The sequence below is a fragment of the Somniosus microcephalus genome, chromosome 15 (genome assembly GCF_052327205.1).
Source record: "Somniosus microcephalus isolate GS21.2 chromosome 15, FLI_Smic_1.0, whole genome shotgun sequence".
In the NCBI taxonomy this organism is placed as follows: domain Eukaryota; kingdom Metazoa; phylum Chordata; class Chondrichthyes; order Squaliformes; family Somniosidae; genus Somniosus; species Somniosus microcephalus.
Window position 1 is genome coordinate 89,289,424 of NC_141001.1, and position 13,333 is coordinate 89,302,756.

General features: G+C 41.8%; 1 protein-coding gene across 1 annotated transcript in view; it reads left to right on the forward strand.

The window, feature by feature from the left end:
• Positions 1-13,333, forward strand: part of LOC147107070 (homeobox protein aristaless-like 4) — a 37,710-nt gene that overhangs the window by 11,993 nt on the left and 12,384 nt on the right. The window contains exons 2-3 of the mRNA XM_086008107.1: positions 9,005-9,303; positions 12,852-12,977. Coding sequence (XP_085864233.1) covers positions 9,005-9,303; positions 12,852-12,977 — 425 coding nt within the window. The remainder of the gene's footprint in view (positions 1-9,004; positions 9,304-12,851; positions 12,978-13,333) is intronic.

Here is a 13,333-nt window from a genome sequence, read left to right on the forward strand (position 1 = left end):
TACAGGCCAGTCAGCCTAATGTCAGTGGTGGGGAAACTTTTAGAGACAATAATCAGGGAGAACATTATTTGGAAAACTATGGGCTAATAAATGAAAGTCTGCACGGATCTGTTAAAGGCAAATCATGTTTAACTAACTTGATTGAGTTCTTTGATGAAGTAATGAAGAGGATTGATGAGGTTAGTGTGGTTGATGTTCTGTGTATGGACTTTCAAAAGTCATTCGACAAAGTATCACATAATAGACTGGTTAGCAAAATTAAAGCCCATGGGATTAAAGGGACAGTGGCAGCATGGATACAAAATTGGCTAAGGGACAGAAAGCAGAGAGTAGCGGTGAATGGTTGTTTTTCAGACTGGAGGGAAGTATACAGTGGTGTTCCCCAGGGGTCGGTGTTGGGACCACTGTTCTTTTTGATATATATTAATGACCTGTACTTGGGTATACAGGGCATAATTTCAAAGTTTGCAGATGATACGAAACTCAGAAATGCAGTAAACAATGAGAAGGATAGTAATAGACTTCAAGAGGACATAGATGAAATAGGCAGACACATGGCAGATGAAATTTAACACAGAAGTGTGAGGTGGTACATTTTGGTAGGAAGAATGAGGAGAGGCAATATAAACTAAATGATGCAATCTTAAAGGGGGTACAGGAACAGAGACACCTGGGGGTGTATGTACTCAAATCTTTGAAGGTGGCAGGACAAGCTGAGAAGTCTTGTTAAAAAAGCATATGAGATCCTTGGCTTTATTAATAGAGACAGAGTACACAAGCAAGAAAGTTATAAAACACTGGTTAGGCCTCAGCTGGGGTAGTGTGCTCAATTCTGGGGCACCACACTTTAGGAAGGATGTCAAGGCCTTGGAGAGGGTGGAGAGGAGATTTACTAGAATGTTACCTGGGATGAGGGACTTCAGTTACGTCAAAAGACTGGAGAAGCTGGTGTTGTTCTCCTTAGAGCAGAAAAGGTTAAGAGTAAATTTGATAAAGATGTTCAAAATCATGAATGGTTTTGATCGAGTAAATAAGGAGAAACTGTTCTCAGTAGCAGATTGGTTGGTAACTAGAGGATAGAGATTTAAGCTGATTTGGCAAAAGAAACAGAGGACATGAGGAAACTTTTTCACACAGCTTGTTGTTGTGATCTGGAATGTACTGCCTGAAAAGGGTGGTGGAAGCAGATTCAGTAGTAACTTTCAAAAGGGACTCAGATAACTCCTTGAAGGGAAAAACATGATAGGACTTTGGGGAAAGAGCAGGCGACTGGGATTAATTGGATAGCTCTACCAAAGAGCCGGCACTGGCACCATGGGTCGAATTGCTTCCTTCTTGTGCCATTCTGTGATTCGAATAGTGAAGCTCCTGAACGTTTTCCATTAAAATCGCATTTTTAATTAAACAGCAACTTAGTGCCTTGCCTGGACGAATGTTGAACTTCGTTTATAAAACCGCATTATGTAAACAAGTATTACTTCGTTCGGAGGGAAACTTCTATTTCTGATTAGCAAATACAACTCAGTCCGGAGTCATGGAACGCTATCATTTGCCATTTTTTAAATCTGTATGTGCGTGTGATTTCATGGACGAAGGTGCATCATTGGTATATAAACTACAGAGAACCCGAGAACATCAACGACTGTTACCTACTGGCGTATCATATCCCTCAGTGCCCATCCATGGGTTTGTGTAACTATAAGCAAATATAGTAACAAGACTATAGCAAATAAATGTAATGTGCTTTATCTATTTCTGTTCTGCTTTCTCCTCTTCTGTGCACTTTAAAAACATCTCTGCCGACAATAGCGGACACATCTGTTACCCGTACGCGAGGTGCAGGTCCCTGTCCTCTCTGAAGGCTGACATGAATCGGTGCGACGTGGTTCGCGCTGCCATTTGTTGCGCACATGCGAAATGGTGCGTGCCACCGCTGGGAAACCAGCCCCGTCTGACACCAAACATCTGCATTAAAGCCAGGGGGGCTCGACAGGGAAGAGCTCACAATTCCAAATGAAACTGTAAGAACAAAGAACGCGCCGTGGGCAGTTAATCCTCCCGATTATAAAATATAATTCAATCATGTCATCTAATGGGATTTTGTCTTGTGAAACATGAAGCCATTAAAAAAATCCGTGCATCTACTTAGAGTTATCGTTATAAACCAGGATTTTTAAAAATTCTCTCTTTAGTGCTCCGATCACAACGCATCTGGAGTGCCGAGGACAGTGCTAGCCACCGCAACACATAAACCATCCAGGCGCTCGAAATTGGGAAGCGAGCAATGAGATTGACCCGAGTGTTAGGGGATGAACTATGAAGAATAAAGTAGAGGCAGTGCAGAAAGGACCATGTAGAGGCATATAACGGGAGAGGGAAGGTCAACCCAGCACAGTATTTCTGGATATACTAGGCAGGAGGATAAACGGACACTCGTTCAAGGTCGTGAGGACATGTTAGCGCAGAAAATATTTATTTACACAGACGGTGCTCAACAGCTGAAGCAGGTTGGCGGTTGAGTCCAGGACACTGAAGTCACACACATATATAAAAAAACAGCTAAATGGTGTAATGGGAAAATGGTAGGATTGGTATTCTGATCAAATGGGTCAAATAATCTTTATCTCAATCTGTCTTGCAATCGATACATTACAATCGTTTTCTGGTTGGTACATGGTATGTTTCCAATGGTATGAAAGCTAATCCAAATTAAACTGTGATACGTCCCAGTAAGCGTCTGGGTACATTGCAGTTATACTGTCCCTCTGATGTGCCGATTATTCTTTTGGCACTCTGAAAGCCGTTGCTTATTTGGTGAAGAACTGGACGCCGGCACTAGGGGGTAAGATTAAGGTGTGAAATTAAAGAAAAAGTTCATCTTAGTTGTTGACATTTCTGGAAAGCGTTACAAAATGTACACAATTAAAACCTATTTGTCAATGTTTAAAATAACAATGTACAAAGCTATCCCCTTACCACATTGTAATGCAAAGTGGAGTGTAACAACGAGAGAGAGAGCTCAGGAACAGGCTTTGCCCCCAACACCCGCCCCCCACCTCCCCAAAGAGAGAAAACTACTGTCACATGCCGGATTTTGGTTCGGGCGCATCCTAAGTCACGACACAGGATGGGCAGCCAGTGTACTGCTCTACATCTGAAACCAGACAAATATACTGCAGCCTGGGTGCGACCGCTGGGGTTAAAACCAGTGCTGTGACTCCTCCCGCTATCATATGCTCAGCAGTCAGGTTCCTGATCCTGGCTTTATACTACCACATTTGCATGAATACAAATTCTTTATGCACACACAAAAGTGACAGTGTAGGTTAGTTATACTGCAAACGTTTGCGTCAGGGCAACGCAGTTTGGGGCTAGCACTGATGCAAAAGTGGGAGCATAACTCGTGCTGTTAGATCAGCAATCTGTCTCCCAAGTGCATTCAGGGTGCATTTACGGTGCGCAAAGCGAATGGAGAGTGAATTGCTCTCGAGTTTGCTGGTGTGGAGTTTACTGCCTCTTCCGAGCCCACTCTCGGTTCCTCTTTGCAAAGCTTAATCGACAACCACGGCGTCGTTACAGTCCAGGGCTGTGCGGCAAAATGAAATGCCAACTTGGAACCCAAAGAGCTCCAGATTGCGCATGAACTGGGGAGAGGATCTGCAGTTGGGGCTTGAAAGCTCTGGCTGCTGGAGATTTCAAGTTCCCAATGCATTGGGGAGCCAACTGACTAGGACTCCATATTTAGGCTCCAATTTTCGCGTCAAAAGACACGCTAACGTTATTGTAGCACACCCTTACGCCAGAGGTGTTGGTTCATCCGACAGGTAGTATCGCGCGCCACTTGCGGTTTGCACTATGACTCTGAACCAAGCCATATTTCAGTGTGCCCAGGTGATTCACTGGACCGCGTGGGAACTCTGTAAACTCGTGTGAGAAGAGATTGGCTGCTTCTGTTTTAACTCTCTTACATGGAAAAAAATAGCCAACAGGGAGTGCAGATAAGCTGACTGAGGGCCAGTCAGCATTATAACTCGGGTCTGCCAGCAGCACAGTGCACGCCATAGGTATCAGTCTGAGACCTTTAACTATAGTACAACAGCCAAGAAAGCCCTGCTTCTGTAAATAGGAATTAGACAGTGTCCCGGTATGTACATTAAAAAAATCACACCTGCAGAATTTTAAACCTATGGAATAGAGGAAAGATGTTACTGAACAGGAAAGGCGTACCGTTTAGGTTATACAACACGGCTTAACTTGAAAGACCAGAACAGGACGCAAGAGAAATAAATGTGTGAAATAAAGAAAGTGCATTCACAGTAAAGTCAGTAAACCAGTACTTTTAATGCCTGATCTTCGATTTGAAGACGTTTTATATTGTGCAATAGTATATTTTAATATGATGTTTTACAGCTTGATTGGGTCCAGTGCGATCCATGTACAAATATTTGTACTTTCAAAAAACATAAATCGGAAGCGAAGTTTGAATCAGCTTTTAAAACATTTAGGGACTGAACTTCACATTCATCGTTTGTGAACGTTAGAATTCGACAGAGGCAATCGAGGATGAATTTCCACAATTCTATTACAGTTAACCACAAAGTCCTTAGAACAAGTGCACTCATACCAAACTCGAGTCAAATCGAGATGGACGCAGCACCTCCAAAGTCCAATATAACTTTGCATCAAATTAAAGCGAGAGCCCAATACAACTGTACATCTCATTAAAACGCACTTCACTGCTAAGTGCAGTTTATCTCGACTATCACTTATACCACGCGTTCAATCAGATCCCAAGTGAGGATTTATAACCCGAATTCCCATTGGTAAAATAAAGGGGGGGGGGTAATATTTGGACTGGTGTATATTCTTAGTCGATTTTGAATTAAAAGGGATGAACACACGCTAAAAAATAGTATGGTAAATCCCAATCCACCCATAATCTTGCAGAATGTGAGCCATTGCACATTATAACCGGCATGGTTACAGCGTTCATGCCGTTTTTGAAACAGACCGACAAATCCTTTTTTCTTTGTAAAATCCTCTGAACGTTTGCGTCTCTGAGAGTAGAGGTTGGGGAGAGGCTCCGCGCTGTACGTCCTTCCTGGTGTTGCGATGAGTGCCTTTCTTTGGGGAGATTGAGGACACATGGGGTAATGACGCATTTTCTTTTGGCATTTTCCGCTCCTTAAATCATAGGCTGAGCGGCGAGCGAGTTCCCGGCATCACTTTCACTTAAAAAAAAACGCTGATAAAACACACATTCACTCCTGCTCGCTTTGCCCAGGGATTCCTCCCGCACACAGCCTTTGCACAAAAAAAAAGGAATTTCTGAACTTCTGGCGAGCTGGTCAGCTGCGCCCTGCCGCGGAGATTTGGTTATTTGATGAGAATTACCGTACAGACTGAAAGGTAAGGCAGACCCCTTGTTCTGCAGATCATGAAGTCGGTCATTCTGCAAATAGTAGGGGCGGGTGGGTTGGGCTTCGCTCTTTTACGATCGGTTTTATCCTGTGCGTTTACCCTTTGAATTCAAAATCAAGCACGAATTTATACGATGACTCGGGCAGAAATTGCGTTGTAAACTGTAGGGCCTCACAGGCCAGGGTCAAGAATCTAGAACAAATCGTACGGTGTAAGCAACAAGAACACCCCACGATATACTGGACTTTTAAAACCGGAATCCCGCTGCATGAGACTGTATGTCCCAAGAGTTTAACACAGCCACTTCCTCGCTGTCAAGACAAGACGAGCGTTCGCAGGGCTCATGGAGATTTTGGATAGTTTAACACATCCAAGGTATGACAAACCAACTGTGTGCAAGCCAGAAATTAGATGCAGAGTTATATTATAGAAATTATATATAGAAATTAAAGTACCCTTTCCTTCTTTTAGTTTGCGCCTTACGAGATGCTATTTTATCCTTTTGGAAATGACACCAGCAAAGGTTACAATCAGTTTATTTATTTCAATCTATGTAAGGAAACATTTTCAGAGGATGTTCACATCATTTCGTTTGCATATCATTATACTGATGTTTCGCAAAGAACGTGAAATATATAATCAGGGCAATAAGAGGCAATCGAATTATATAATGGTATATATCTGTACATACTTCAGGAAGTATAACTTTATTACATGGTTAAATGCACACACACCCATTGTAATCAGTATAAATTGTTGCATACTGCGTCTCCCCGCCGGTCTGTTTTGTGGTTCCATGATAAATATTCGTCTGTTTGGTGAAATATGGAATGTTAAATATGAATCGAATGAACTGGGACTTCGGACTGCTTGCAATGGGACTCCGAAAATCAGCACACAGCTTGCGTTAAAACATATGTCCCTTGCAATGACACTCTAGAAAGGGTGACCTTCCTTCATTGGATAATGATATAAAATAATGAACTGCTGCAAAAACATCTGGAAAAAAAGGACAGGCTCTCAAAGGGCTTGCACATGCTCAAGGTTTCCGAGCAATCTCTGTTGCAGATTCATCGTCCAAACTAGTTAGGAAACAGTTTAGCAGGAAATGACGTTACTTGGTAAACAACAGAAATTTATTCAGACAATAAAACATCTTCCCAAGGTCTTGCCAAGCAGGGAAAAGCCAATTCTTCCCACCCACTCTGTGTGCCCGACTTTCCCTTATAATGCAAGTATATCAGACATCACAAGTTGGAAAAAGTTGTACCTATGGTTTAAACTTCAACATTTCACAACAAAACGCAGATTTCATAATATATGAATGCATTATAATTAATACGGAATGAAAGGCAGGCGATAGGAATAAATGAAAATTAACTGGTAGTGTTCAACTGGCTGAGTTATGCAATTTCTCTATTATCGGTCAAGTCCACGGTAGACAAGAGACGCGAGGACCGGTAACTAGTGGTATCTTCACTGGAACCAAGACAAACACGTTCTGTAATTTGTACGAAATAACTACAACATGTATTAATTTGGGTGGGATGGGATACAATGTACAATTTATACCATACATTGACAGACGTGCTAGAAAGAGAATAGACTAGAAATTTTATATTTATCATAAAATAATCCAAGTTTATCAGACGTCAAGGTGCATTATTTTCCAACAGGTTACAGGTCCATGCACTGTTCCTCTGGAAACACAAGGCCCACACTAGGTTAGTAATCGATGTGCAGAGGAAGACAAAAGATGGGATCTTGCTTTCTGCGTTTGTGCACTGAAGACCGAGCCGGCTGTTAACGACTGTAATAATACTTATATAAAGGGACGTTTCAGATAGTGCATGATTATTATAGCGCAGGAATGTGCAGTGAGGTGAAGATTTGAACCATTTATGTAATAGCACAAAACAGCCTACAAGTTATGCTGCCTGACCTGCCGAGTATTTCCAACATCTTCTGTTTTTATTACAAGTTATGGGCTATATCGTATTCCCGCTGCAATTATACTCCCCCCCCCCCCCCAACATTTATGCAGACATTGTTTACATATAGGCATTGCTTTAACCGAAACAAGTTAATAGTCTCACCAAGCTATGATTAGAACGCTCTAACGTTCCCATTTGCTGGGCTTTAAACTACCCACCCAAACACAGACGCAGAATTGTGCACAAGCCATCATTGTGGGTCAGGTAGAAATGTCCAATCATTGCTTGAAGTTCGCCTCTCCTCCGGCTCGTTTTATATGAAGTAGCTTTGTCTGCAAGGAGATGCGTTAATTTTTTTGTTGGTGGGGGGTGGAAAGAGGTGAAATTGATTGGTGCATAAGTGAACTCCGTTTTCATATCTACTGGAGAGAGTGATGGGAAATTTCCATGGAAAGGTTAGCAAGTTAAAAGTGAAATATTTGAGGGAAATATTCAGCAACAACATCCCCTTCCCAAGAACTAGCTTACCCGGAAGGCGTTCAATTTATCTGCAGGGTCTTGACTGGGGCTTGTTTGTATGGGCCCCGTGCTTTTCACACACCAGAGTCGCGGAATAGCGAATAAGGTGGAAAGCCAATACACACACACACAGTACAGATGTACCCAGATAGTGACCGTCTTAATCTCAGTCTTGCTTTCATTCATCTGTGTCACCGAACAATTTTAGACTTGCCCACCGATCTACATAGAATATACATCCGCGTATAGGTTTCCTTAATGAAACCGGTTTTAAGACAGACGGTGCATTAGTCCAATCCTCCACAGACGCCGGCTCAGCCATGGGAGTTTGAAAGCTGTTTTCACTTTCAAGTTTACATTAGCCAATAACATTGCGTAGAGTTATAAATCTAAATTTATCTACGTGGAAATAAATGTAAGAAAAACTATGGGAAGATGGTGATAAGCACTCAATCAGTACTTTTCGATAAATATTTTTAAAAGTATAAACTATGTGGGACACGGATACACTAGTCCCTTTGCATACAGGAACATACTCGAATTTAGGCAACAAAAGTCTTTATTGCTCTAATTCCAGACCATTAGTGAACACAGACTCAGATGGTGGTACACAAGAGCAGCCAAGTAAACGCTTTGCGTTATCCAGTCATTCCTGTGCACCAAGTAGAGCAGCATGTGCGGATATAGGAGCAGTAAAGATTGACTTTAAATGGACATTCCCACTGAGAGCAATCGCCATGTAGTATGTAACTACCAGTACTACACAGAACAGGCGCCATTTTTATTGACAACATCCAAAGGAAGATTTGTAGAGAAGGGCAAAAATAGGAAAAGCGATATTGGGAAGGCGCGAATCTTTGGAAAGCTTGAAGTGGTAATCGCCTTTTAATTTTTTGTGCAGTATTTTCTCACGAGGTCCCAATTTTTTAATGTATTGGAATTTATGGTACTTTTAATCGTTAATGGTACTTTCCTGAATATTGGAAATTGGCCGTTTTAATTGTGCCCAGCAATATTCGTTTTAGGAAGGAATGGAATCCAATACTTGAAAGGGTTAAGAGATGAAACGATTATTAAGCACAGTATTTTACTCAAGTATTCCCGTTAATTCGACTCTTGTTTGTGTTCAGCTAAAGACAGCCCGCTGGGAGAGTCGGAGTTGCCCCAGAGCTCAGACCCTGCCGTGATGGAGAGTCCCTACCTCAGCGTTAAAGAGGCGGCAATGAAAGGAGCCAACACCGAGCTGTCCAGTGCCATGGACAAAGGCGAGAGCGACAGCAACAAGGGCAAGAAGCGCAGGAACAGGACCACCTTCACCAGTTACCAGCTGGAGGAACTGGAAAAGGTTTTTCAAAAGACTCATTATCCTGACGTTTATGCCAGGGAACAGCTCGCACTGAGAACTGACCTGACAGAAGCTCGTGTGCAGGTAAAGAGTGAGCGGGGATATCTCACCAGTTAATGAATGGAGAACGGAAAGTGGGGTTTGTCGATAGCATAAGGAAACACAGTACCAGTTATTTGAGCGGGGATCCGTTACAAAAAACGTTAGCATAATGAAGAGCCAGTCCTAGGAGAATCTTCGGTTCCATTCATGTATTCCCCGAGTAAACATTGAAACATCACTATTAATCAATCACTCTCCACATCGGCATTAACAAATCCGGACTGGATAAATTACCTACGTTTACTCTACATGATTCCCCTGCAATTACAGTTAATGTTTATATAATTCAACCGAAGTCGTAAACAATTTTAAATTGATAATTGTGCAGAATCCGTGAAGTATAACCAACATGCGGCTCAAGGATTAACTATGGCGTTATTTATGGGATGGGCGTCGTTCTTGCAGTGTTCCCCCCCCCCCCCCCCCCATACAAAAATGCTGCTTTGCTATTGAGGAGAGGTCACTGTGCGTACAAGAGGCAGACTGCAGAGTTAACAGTTTTTGCCCGGGTCTTGACTCTTACTGTTTTTGAAGCAGCCTCTCTAATTGAATTGTGTCACAGTTACAAACTTACCGGTGTCAGTTTTTGGAAAGTTAAAAATGCAACTTATAGTATGTTTTAAAAGTGATGCAGCGCCTGCTTTAAAAAAAACACCGAAGTACAATATTCATTCCTTATAGGGATGTTTAAAAACTTCAAATGCGAGACACACATTATTGCAATGTGCTTTACGAGCATGAACTGTCCAGGAAGATCAGTCTGACTGATAAGGATAGGACATTACTCGGGAGAGTTAAGACGCATTGGAGTAACTTGTATGAACTGTGGTAGTAAGGTTGAGCGCCAATGTTTTAACATTCATAGGAAGTCAATTTCTTCCCGTTTGATAAAGCGCATTATAAATATTCATGATGTGAGCGTGCTGACATGCTCCAGAAGTCATACTGCATTGGACAAGGACAGGATCAGCATCAGTATCAGTTGAAACCAATAGAAATAGCATGGGGGGGGGGGGGGGGATGGTCCGCAGAAGCTTCATTTTGTAACATACAAGTGAATCCCGGCAGCGATAATTAAGAAACTGCTTAATTACGATTTTGCTTTACTAAATCTCAAATCAACCTGGAACAAACAGTAACGCTCTATATCTAAAAAAAAAACCCAGAAAGACGGGAAATTATCTCAGAATCTTTATTACGGTTGCACATATATTAATTTTCCTATTGGCAATTCTATACGAAATTAATTCAGATAAAATCCGATCCACAGCCGAAGGTTCTCCCTCTCTCACAGACCTTGCAACGATAAGCATCTTTACTGTACATTCGCTCTACCAGGTTTTAGACCCACTTTCTTTTAAGTCGCATAAAATACTTTTGAAAGCAAACAAAAAGTCCCCTTTCTGCAGACACCAGTTGGTCCAAACAGTCGGACTCTGTGCTGATGTGTTTGGGCAAATTGTAATAATGCAGCTTGCGAAGGCCTATATATAGAACTCCATCAAAACGGGGGAATTAAGGGCAGTCAGGGCAGGAAATTAAACATGCAATGAAAACATACTGCAGCTTTAGGACTTTCCCATCAAGTACTCGTATTTCCGATCTTTTTGGAGATAAAAAGTATCTGCTTTCAGCCTCGAGTTTCATGGCTTCACCTTTTGGATTACCCCCCGCCCCCCGTAAAAATCTAACCTTTCACGATTTCTAAATCAAACCAACAAAGGAGATCTTTTTAGAGCAGTTTATGTCACCGTGTTTTTTTTTAAGCGTAAAAATGAGCAGGGGTTGAGGTCTCAAGCTTTCGGATCTCCATCCCAAACACTGCGAGGCAATCAGAGCACTAATCAAACTCAAAGGGCTGTGCTGATTATCTGCTGGAAAATACAGTCACTGAATGTAACCGTAATGCACCAAGTGTGCAGCGCAGAGTTGGAGGAAGTTAACGACCGCCCGCAAATCGGTGAACTGAGACGGTAACACAATCTCTCCTGCATCATCTTATCATATGAAAAGATAAACAATGAGCTGGCCTTAAATCACCGCCAACATTAGAGATTATTTTTAAAGCTCTAGAAACACATGAAAGCTTTTTCTTGTTTTGCTTTTCGAACGGTGGGAGGGGAGGGGGGGGGCAGTGCTGGGATTATAAACTGAAAAAGCTGCAAGGGCAGGGAAAGTTCTGGGTTTTAATAGTTCAGATAACGTTAATGGAACCGAGAGTGTCCAGCGTGGCATCGATTCGAAAGTGCACAAGGGTTTTTAAAACTCGCGACTGCACATTATTAAAGTTGCAAATGTTGATGGTTAACAGCGCATTAGCCCAAGTTGTAACTTTCCTCAGATCCCACCCACCCCCCCAGTATTACTACAACCGTTTACTTACTGGAGGCTGGACTATTCAGTCAGAAAATAGAAACAGGTTTCGAGCTGTTGATTCCCATGCGATAAATGTTGACAAGTAGGACAGAGCTCCAACTGCATCTACAGCGCTAGTGTATCTTTATACGTTTCAGGTTTACGTCGCACTCAAGTCGACATTTGTCAAGCCAGTGATTGCTAGTAAGCAAAACTGCAAGATTCCTTTAAACTTCCATTTGTCTTGATTCTGCTTGTAAATGAGTCGTTTCCCCAGTGTTTTGCGCGCGGCGATAAATTGGATTACCGGCGTTATCTTGCCATCTCCAGTTCTGCTTCATATTAAGCCGGCCGAAGATGAAGTGATAGTTAAAGTAAACGGATATTATAGTCATCTCGCAGTGAAAAGGTTTCGACAGCGACAGGCTTTAGAGTCACATCAAAGGCAACATTTTTCTTGTTAAGAGCGAGACAACGTTAACACGCCATTAGGAAGTTAATAATCTGCAAACGGCAGTGAATGGATACCCAGCTCGAATCAACCATTGAATAGCGTTCATTTATTTCTTCATTCTGTGAAGCGCATTGGGAGTTTTTCTACAGCTACAGCAGTGCAAGTTGTCGTTGATTAAAAACTGTTTTAACTGATGGGACTGTTCAACGTTTCGAAGTGGCAATTTCAGCCTTCTACGAAATGAAACCGTTACAAATTATTTCCAGATTTATTTTAAAATTGGCTATTTGAAAAGCATTTCGGAGTAGCGGGATCAGTAATTTGCATTATTCAATTTATAATATATAGAAAATCGTCAGCCGATACAACAGGCCTTTGAAATATAATAAAAATATAATTTTGAAACTGGAGCCTGTTATGTATACAGATTCAGCTGTGGCAACTCTGGGCAATTGGGTTAAGACCCATAAATCAAGACTTTAACCTATCGTTTTAGTAGATTTTCTGCTTGTCGCATTACTGTGATAAAGAACAGCCTATACTTCAAAGCAAAGTTATTGAAAATTCATGTCTAAAAAAAAATTCTGCCGGAGATTTCTCAGGTCAAATCTGTAATCTGAGCAAAGCATAGTCTTGGGATTGATGTGTTCGCGATCTCCCACTTGTACATATCCTGTAGAAAATGGAAGTAATTTACATGCGTTTGTTCTATTGGCCTTAGGTTTGGTTTCAGAACAGAAGAGCTAAATGGAGGAAAAGAGAGCGCTTTGGACAGATGCAGCAAGTCCGGAGTCACTTCTCCACTGCCTACGAGTTACCCATTTTAACCAGGGAGAATTATGCACAGGTAGGCACCATGCTTACTGTTGGAAAGGAGTTTCTGAATAACTTGAGATACATTCAAAATGCACTGTACACACAGAGCTGTCCGGAAACATCTACATCAATGATGTTCTGTGATATATTATTTAAGTGAATTAGGGGAACTGCCAATTAACTCCAGATTTTATAATGTACCTCAATTCTGTGAAATGCTGCAGCATTACCATAGTCCTTGGGCTTATTGCATTTGACTCTGCGCTGGTTTCAAAGTTAAATAACATTGCAGCTGATATAATAACGCTAAGTATTGAATTTCCTTTCCAACCAGCAGCACGCCAACATTCGTCATCCGCACAGGATGGAATTTGCAAAGCCGAAGCT